This window comes from Delphinus delphis, chromosome 18 (assembly GCF_949987515.2).
Source record: "Delphinus delphis chromosome 18, mDelDel1.2, whole genome shotgun sequence".
Lineage (NCBI taxonomy): Eukaryota > Metazoa > Chordata > Mammalia > Artiodactyla > Delphinidae > Delphinus > Delphinus delphis.
In genome coordinates this window covers 18,906,501-18,916,079 of record NC_082700.1, presented here as the reverse complement: position 1 = coordinate 18,916,079, position 9,579 = coordinate 18,906,501, and the positions used below count along the sequence as shown (strand labels likewise).

The following is a 9,579-nucleotide window of genomic DNA, read 5'->3' as shown; positions in this document are numbered from 1 at the left end:
AGCGTCCCATTACCGGAACCCACGCCTGGAAGGGCGAGTTTCGGGAAGAGACAGGTTCAGGCGGCTGCGGCTGCCTCTGGGCGGGCGCCTGGGCCCAGGCCAGGGCTCCCCTCCCGACCGCGCCCCCACCCCGCGCATCGCCCGGCACCCCAGTGCCCTCCCGACGCCGGCGGGCCCGGGAGCCTCGCGGACGTGACGCCGCTGGCGGAAGTGACGTTTTCCCGCGGTTGGACGCGGCGCTCGGTTGCCGGGCGGGGGAGGGCTCGTCCGGTTTTTCTCAGGGGACGTTCAAATTATTTTTGTAACGGGAGTCGGCAGAGGACGGGGCGTGCCCGACGTGCGCGCGTCCTCCCTCCCCGGCCCTCCTCCAGCGTCCGCCGGCGCCTGCCCTGCGAGGGCGTCATGCCGCCCAAAACCCCCCGTAGAGCAGCAGCCGCCGCTGCCGCCGCGGAGCCCCCGCCGCCTCCCCCGCCGCCTCCTCCTGAGGAGGACCCCGAGCAGGATAGCGGCCCCGAGGACCTGCCTCTGGCCAGGTGAGCGAGCCGAGCCGCCGCCGCCGGCGGCGCGCAGGAAGGGCGCCCGGAGGGTGCGTCGGCGGGCGCCGCGGCGTCTAGGCGGGGGCGCGTCTCCGCCGGAGACCGGGTCCCGGCAGGAGTAGGGACTCTCCCGGTGCCCCACCGCCGCGGAGCGCCCGGAGGAGGCTGACAGGAGTCTGGGTTCGGGAGCGAGGAGAGGGCGGCCGGGAGGGGTCTCGGCTCCAGCTTGACAGGTGTCGGGCGGGTGGGGCTCGGGTCGCTGAGCGAAGTGACAGGTGCCGCCTTTCCTCCGCAAGACTGGAGTCTCGCAGGCGGCGGGTGATTTCGAGACCCCATCAAATGCAAAACGGAAAAAAAAAAAAAAAAACCACTGGTGCCTGTTGGAGAGGTTTTTCTCATGTTGAGGTTTGTAGTCCTCCGGTGGTCATTTGATTTTCTGTTTTGGTCTCCTGCGATGCAGCAGTTGGAAAGTATTTTCCTCTGGGCGTGCAGCTGCATCTGAAGCCCAGTCCTGGGAGAGGCCAGCCAGAAAAGCCTTGGACGCTGCTGCAGAGATGCCATCGGACGTGAAGCGCAGGGTCCTGGGTGTCAGTTGCCCCCAGGAAACTCGGCTGAGGTGCTTTATGGCGTTCCCTTAGAAGAGTGCTTTCAGTACGTGAGGATTCACAGCCATCGGTAGTGACCGGTGGAACATAACTCTTTAGAGGAACTGGTGCATGGGCAAAAATATTGTGAGACATTTAGCCCAAGAGCTTGAAAGTTTCTAAACTTTTTCTTTTTTCTCGTTGCATAAAACTCTTCTTTCATGTTAGTCTGCTTCAGCGTGCCTCATTATTTCTTCCATTTTGCGTTTTGGCTTTGAGCCAGCGAGGATCCTGGTGTCCTCCTTTTTTGTTTTGTTTGTTTGAGTACAAAATTAGTGTTTTTGTGCTCATATGGAATTATTTTTTTTTCTCCTAAGTGGATTCTAAATTTAAGCAAGTCCATGATAATGCAGCAGAATATGACAAGGAGATATATATTGCAGCAGCTTATTTTTCTTGATTGTGATGCTTTATGGTTAGAACCCAAGATTGAACGAATACAGTTGTCATTATTATTGTCAGCACTAGCCCTACTTTGAGACTACACATTAGTTTCAAGGGAATGGGACACCTTTCTGTCCCTCAGTACTCCCTCCTGCAGTTCTAGTCTATCAGCAAGTCCTATTTCTCTCATCTCCCCAGACACTAACAGAATTCGGGACAAATTGTTAAAGATTGGAATGGGCTTTGGAAATGGCTTGTGAAAAGCTATTCGAAATGCATATATTTAGACTGTCTTATGTATTAATTAAAAATCATTCTCGCTAGTTTAAAAAAAAAAAAAAAGCCCAGGGATGTTCTGGGAGAAGACATTCGTTTCTGATTAGACTGATATATACAGTACTTTCCAGTTTCCCTTTATAAAGTGCAGTGAAGTCTACTGTAAAGAACCCCATGTTATCCACAGAGCTTGGAAGCATTCTTGATTATTGTAGGGTAACCAGAAATATTGAAGTTCTGGCCATCACCTGGGAAAAGAGACTTTGTTTCTTTTATTTTGCAAAACTGTATTTTATATACCTTTAAATGATGGAACTATCAAAAATTCTCCTGTAAGTCAAAACCATGCAGTCTGTTCTTGATTATCCTTACCCATAAAATGTTTCCTTAGCATGGGCTATCAAACTCTACAGGTTAACTACTTAACAAGGATAGAACCACTGCCTGGCAATCTGAAGCCGAGAAACTTACTTGGGATGGATTCAGGGCCCAGTCCAACTGCATTTCCAGTGACAGAGCCCATGTCTACTTTGAGAGTTGAGGTCTTCCTGCTACTGTATTATCTCTGGCTTAAGTGATACAGTTGTAAGGGAAACCATCACTAGGAACAACATACCATCTTCATTCTTGAGATAACCAAAAGGTAATTATGTTTCGAAGTAGGGTTGGCAGTCTGGAATAGTGGTCAGGGGCATGGATTATAGAGTTAGGTTATTGGGTTTATATCAGGGTTTCCCATTTACTGGCTGTGATCTCAGGTGAGTACTTTTAACTTTTCTGATTTGGTACTTATCTGTAAAACAAGGATAATAAGAGTACTTACCTAATAGGGCTGATGTGGGGTTCCGTCTACCTTCATCCAGGGTACTTTGTATGGGGCCATAGCAAATACTAAAAAACTGTAAGCTATGCCTCGTACTACTATTATTATTATTAGATGTCAAATAGACGTTAAGTGAATGAAAAAGAATTAGGCAAGAAGAATTTTTTGACTGCTTGTCTTGGTTAAGAAAGATCAAGAAGAAAAGGCTGAATTTGGTCATCATGTAAGAAATACTAGTAGGTAGATTAAATGAAACATTGATTGTATTTTAGCAAAGTTACTGATATTGAATTGATTTTGTAATATTATCTAAGGCTTTCCTCTTGGCTAGTATCATCCCAGCTTTCCCAAACAGTTTTAGCTATTGTACTTACTTTCCTTCACAAGGCTATTTTGCTGCTCTAAAGTATGTGATTCACCAGACCAGCAGACATTTTTCGCTGTGTGGTATTCTTGTTTTGGAAAGACCGAAGAAGATAAACATATGTTTAAATTCTAAGTGTAATTTTTTTCAAAGATAAACAAGATCCTAAAGTATTTAGTGGTGCTTTCTTTCAGGATAGTGCTATTATATGCAAAATATTGAAACAAATATTTAATTAATTTGATTGTAAGTATGTGCCTATTACATGTATATTTTCATTTGGTAGGCTTGAGTTTGAAGAAACTGAAGAACCTGATTTTACTGCATTATGTCAGAAATTAAGGATACCAGATCATGTCAGAGAAAGAGCTTGGTTAACTTGGGAGAAAGTTTCATCTGTGGATGGAGTCTTGGTAAGGATTGTCTTAAAATTTTTTGAAAACATTTTTCTAATTTTAAAAATAATTTTTAATCACTGTAGAAAATTTAGAAAATGGAAAATATAAAGCAAAGCTAGTAACAATTCTATTACCCAGGGGCAATTTACTTCTGATAACATTAAAAATTAAAAAGAACCCAAAACTCTCCATGTAGGCCCCCCACCAAAGTATTTTAAAGCAAATTTTAGGTATCATATTTTACTCATAAATACTTCTGTCTGCTATAAAGACTTTTTAAAAAACAAAAAATGCCTCATAAAATAATTTTATACCTCATAAAATAATTTTTTATATCTTATAAAATAATTTTTAGTATCTCATAATAGTGTTCAAATTTCCTGATTGCCTTAGAATTCAGGATATTTGGTAATATTTTGAAATATTTCTTCCATTTTTTCTTTGCATCTGTATGTGTATACCACCAGCAAATAATTATTGATGCTTTATATGTGCTGGGGAATATTATAAACACTTTTCAAAGAACCCATTTGACAATCCGTTAAGATGTGAAATATAAAATCTTTATTTTACATGTAAAATGTAAAACCTTCATTTTATAGATGAAGACACTGAAGTAGAGCAAGGTTAAGTAACTTAACCAAGAACCCTGACTAATAAGATCTAAAGCATACTGTATATAACTACATGTATGATCCCATACATGTAGTTATATGTAGGTACATGTAGTTACATATAGGTTTGTATCTTGTTTAAAAAATTTTTTTCTTAACATATGAGCATTTTCTTATGTTATTAAATATTTTTTGATATTTGATAATGTAGTTTCCAGTGGTAGTGTAATATTTTATTCATTATATGTATTTTAATTTGTTAACTCTTACTGTTATATGACATTTTTTCCTCCAACTTTGGAGCTGTAAAATAATGTGATTAAACATCCTTATTCGTAAGAGTGATGCCTGGCAGAAAGTAAGTCTGTGATAACTTGTTAAATAAATTCATGAACCAATCTCTGATTATTAGAATACATTCTTACAAGTTGAATTACTGAGTCAAAAGCTATGAACATGTATAAAACTCTTGGTAATTATTGCTAAATTGCACTCCAGACACTTTACATGAGTTTACTTTCTCATCAGTATTGTAGTAGAGTACATGTATGTCTTTTTTTACTGATCAGATCAATGCAACAAAATGTGCTTATGTACATCCCATAAAAATAACTATTTAAAACCATTAAAAAAATCTCTGATGTCTTAGTCTATTTGGACTATTATAACAAATACCATAAACTGGGTAGCTGATAAACAATAGAAATTTATTTCTCACAGTTCTGGAGGCTGGGAAGACCAAGATCATGGTGCTGGCAGATTCTGTGTCTGGTGAGGGCCCACTTACTTGTTCACAGATAGTGCGTTGTCACTGGCCTCACTTGGCAGAGTGGGTGGGAGCTTTTACTGGCTTCTTTTATAAGGGCACCAATTCCATTCATGAGGGCTCTGCCCTCCTGACCTAATCACTCCTGAAGGCCTCATCCCCTAATAACATCACATTGGGTATGAGGTTTTCAGCATATGAATTTTGGGGGGACACAAGCATTCAGTCCATAGCACCTGGTAACAAAAAAAAGGAGAAAACAAATCTCACAGTTCCAAAGATCTAGACATATTCAAGAACTCCATACTAAAAAGGAATACTTGAAGTATCTTGGATGAATGATATTATTGGTATCATCCCAAAGGACCTAATGTATATCTCCACTGATTTGGGTACTTCATGTACAGAGCTGTTTCTGTGCATGCCGTTAAAGAGTCCTTCACTTCTCTCTCTTCCATAAATACTAGGCTTTTAGTTTTCAGAAAGTTGAGAAGGGGTGTTTGATTGTAGAGAGTTTGGTGAGTATAGATAGTTTCCAACTTTTAAGCTGGTTGTGTTCCAAATCTCTTTGCAAGTACAATATGGTAGTTAGATTTTCGGGCTCGTTCACAGAAAACTTTTTTTTTTTTTTTTAACTGAACTGTAGCAGTTAATAGTTTTGGGCTTCAGACTTGAATATATATATATACTATATATATATATATATATATATATATATATATATAAAATATATGTATATTTTATATATATAAAAGTAACATTTCATATATATGAATATATATATGTGTATATATATACATATATATGTGTATATATATGTGTGTATATATATATATATGAATAAATGTTACTGCTTTTGTATCCTACCCTTTTCTCCTCCTGGCTTTGTCCCTGCTTTCTACGGGAACTGGCACACTTTAAAACTCATCTCCTGATGGAGCTCATGATGGGGACTAGGACATGTGCAGTCATTCCTGGTTGTGTGCTGAGGAAGACAAGAAAGGAATTTCATGTTGCCTTTGGGATTTGGGGTACCTTTTTGTTGGGTACGACTGGATGATGTTGTGTTGTCCTGTTATAATTCACCAGACTTTTGCATAGAAATCTTATTTTAAGTGATAGTTAAGTTTTTGAGGGTTGACCTGATAATTTAACCTTCATTTATACAGTAATTTCTAAGGGAGAATATGAGCCAGTGTGTGCTGAGAAGCGAATGAATGACAAAATGAACCTGTTTCCTATGCAGCCATTCTAGTTGCGATTGGCTGTCTTCTTTGAAACAAGAAGAGGAATGTGGTAACTTAGGGCACTTTTTGGCAACTGAAAATAGATAATGTTTATTGAAATAGAGGATGGGTTAAGAGCAAGGATTTGTCATCAGACTGGACTGACTCAAGTCTCAGATCTACCATATACTGGCTCTGTGATCTCGAAAAGTTACCTAAAATCTCCAAGCCTCAGTTTTTTATTTGTAAAGGGAACTAACAATGATTTTTGGAACTTGGAGTTATTTTGTGGATTAAATAAATTCATGCATATAAAGCACTTATTAGTGTAAATGAGTGCCTATATTAGGTCATGCAAGAGGAATTATTTGACTTAAGAATTACTGCAGAAAATCTTACATTAATATTTTTTTAGGAAAATTTAAGAATCAGTTAAAATGGTTGAAGTTTTAAATGGATGTATAGTGATTCTGATGCAGTATTTTTGCTAAAATCCACATTTTTGAGTTCTTCAGAGTAAAAGAAGTTGTTTATGCATACATGAAAGCATACATTAATTCTTTTAAAGGAAAGGTTTGTGGTATTTTGTCTAGAAATTTCTCCTTGTATAAATGTTTAGTAAGTATGTAATAGGTGATTGCTGTTGTAAGATTAGATTGTGTTCGTGCTGCTTATAGCATATGAATAAAATAAGGAACTTTCCATCAAGAAATTGGCCAGGAATGCTTTTCATACTGTGACTTATGGTGAATCAGTTGTTGGAATTTTGGTTTTCTTTCTGTGTCTTGAATGACAGTGTGGTAGAATAGAAAAGACCTTGGACCTCAGAGCAAAAAACTTTGTAGTTGTAATGTAGCTATATGATTTTAGGCAAATTGTTTAATTCTCCAGTCTCTGTTTGCTCATCTGCAAAGCAGAAATGATGTCTGAATGTCAGTTTCTTTGGGCTTTGCATGTGTATGTGTGTGTGTGTATGTGTGTTTGTATATGTTTTTTGTGTGTATGTATTCAAGGGCTTTGAAATATATTGCCCTTGATAGAGGCATTTTTATAGGTCATTATATTTAGAAAGATAATTGAAAAAAATAGTTTGGAATTGGAGTAATACTAGGCATTCCAGTTAAGCTATACTGCAGAAATATGAAGGGGTTTGTTACTAACCTTAGAAAGCAGAATATCTATTTTAAAATTATGTGTAGTGAAAGGTCCCTTTACCTGTAGTTTTCTAGTCCTTAGTAATATATGTACCCTTTCTGTTTGGCGATGGTGCTGGTATCCTGATTGTATGTGGATGTTGCTGAGCCAAGTGCACTTCAGAACATGTACGTGAACGTTATATTTGTATTACAGTTGTAGGATATTTGCAGCTTCTTTTATTTCTGTTTCCAGTCCTCAGATTAATTTTTTAAAACATTTTGTTATGGAGAATTGCAGATATTTATAAAAGTAGGTAGAGAAAATAGTATGACTTCTCATATGCCTCTTAGCCAGCTTCAGCAGTTATCAGTCATAGCCAAACTCTATTTCTCCCTGACCCCAGATTATTTTAAAGTATCCCAGATATGATGTTTCATCTGTACATATTTCAGTATGTATGGGGAAAAAAATAAGAACTCTTAAAAAAATGACCACAGTTCATCACACCTGACAAAATTAATGAAAATTCCTTAATATCAAGTATCCAGCGTTCAAATTTTCTTGATTGTTTCATAAGTTCTTTTTTTTTTTCAGTATGCTCTAATGAGGATTTAAATAAGATCCATACAGTATGATTGGTTGACTTGTGTCTTAAATCTTTTAATCTGTTGGTTTCACGTCTTCCTTCCCTCCCCCTTTTCCTTTCTTTTCTTTTCTTTCTTTTTTTTTTTTCAATTTATTTGTTGAAGAAACTGGATTGTTTATCCTGTGGAATTTCTTACTGTGTGTATTTTACAGATTGTACCTCCTTCATTGTTTAACATATTTGCTAATTCTCTGTGTTTCCTAGAAATGGATCTAGAGGCCTGATCAGATCCTGGTTTGATATTTTCCAGAAGAAATACTTCAGAGATGTTGTTGTGTATGACTGTTAGTAGACACATAATGTCTTGCTATCTCTCTCTCTTTTTTTTTCTTTTTTTGATGTAAGCTATTATTGATGACCATTGACTAGATCCATCAGGGGTTGCTAAATGGTGAACTGATAACTTTATCATTCCGTTTTCAATTATTAGCAGTAATTCTTCTGTAAATGGAAACTTTCCTCCATCAATTATTCTTATTCTGAAGTACAGATTATTCAGGAAAGGTAGGATAAGTGCTTTATTCTTTGCTTTTATTGACTAGTTTTCAAGCTGATGAGTTTGTTTTGTAACATTCTGTAAAGGTGACCAATGATTATAATCATCTTTTCAAGTATTATCTTGACAGTACCAATAGCCCAGTTTGACTGTACATAGACATTTAATAAGATCTTTACTCAATGATATTATGACATACTGTTGACCCTTGAACAGTGTGCGGGTTAGGGGCGCCAACCCTCTACACAGTCAACAACCCGCATATGCAGTTCCTTCCTATACAAGGTTCCTCTGTTTCCGCAGTTTCACATCTGAAGGTTCAGCCAACCTTAGGTCACGTAGTAGTATAGTATTTACTACTGAAAAAAGTCTGCCTGTAAGTGGATGCACAGAGTTCATAGCCATGTTCTTCAAGGGTTAACTGTATTTTGTAACATCAAGAATGAATTGGATGTGAGGTCATATAGTATTTAACCTTTGGGATTGTCTTTTTTCATTCAGCTTAATTCCCTGGAGATACAGTGATGTTATATGTCAGTATATTAGTTTGCTAAGGCTGCTGTAACAAAATACTACAGACTGGGTGGCTTAGACAGCAGAAATGTATTTTCTCACAGTTTTGGAGGCTGGAAATCCAAGATAAGAGCTGGGCAGCTTTGGTTTCTTCTGAGGTCTCTCTCCTTGGCTTGCAGATGGCTGCCTTCTCCTTATGTTCTGGAATGGTTTTCCTGTGCGCGTATCCCTGGCGCCTTTTTGTGTGTCAGATTTCCTGTTCATGTAAGGATGCTAGTCAGATTCAGTAAGGCCCACACTTCTGTCCTCATTTCAACTTACTGTACCTCTTTGAGACCCTGTCTCCAAATACAGTTACATTCTCAGGTACTTGGGGTTAGGGCTGCAACATAGGAATTTTGTGGGGGGAGCACAATTCAGCCCATTGCAAATAGTTTGTTCGTTGTTTTTTTTTTTTTGGTAGTATTCCATGGTATGGCTGGACCACAGTTTGTTTAATCATTCATTTACTGAAAGATGGATGTGCTGTTCATAGGTTTTAGCTATTATGAATAAAGCTGCTGTGAACATTCGTGTATAGGTTTTTGTGTGGACATCAGTTTTCCACTCTTTAAGTAAACACCAAGGAGTGTGATTGCTGGATACTGTGGTAAGATCCTATGGTAAGAGTACGTTTATTTTTGTAAGAAACGTCCAGATTATATCCAGAGTGGCTGTATCATTAATGAAAGTTCTTATTGTTTCACATTCTTCCCA

At 38.6% G+C, this 9,579-nt stretch overlaps 1 protein-coding gene across 4 annotated transcripts in view; it reads left to right on the top strand.

Annotated features, from left to right (window-relative positions):
• Window positions 1-243: 243 nt before the first annotated feature.
• RB1 (RB transcriptional corepressor 1) overlaps window positions 244-9,579 on the top strand; it is a 131,767-nt gene continuing 122,431 nt past the window's right edge. For 3 of the 4 annotated variants that reach the window (XM_059996218.1, XM_059996220.1, XM_059996221.1), the window contains exons 1-2: window positions 244-533; window positions 3,314-3,440. In XM_059996218.1, coding sequence (XP_059852201.1) covers window positions 403-533; window positions 3,314-3,440 — 258 coding nt within the window. In that variant the 5' untranslated portion in view covers window positions 244-402. The remainder of the gene's footprint in view (window positions 534-3,313; window positions 3,441-9,579) is intronic. The other variant, XM_059996219.2, reaches the window with a different exon arrangement.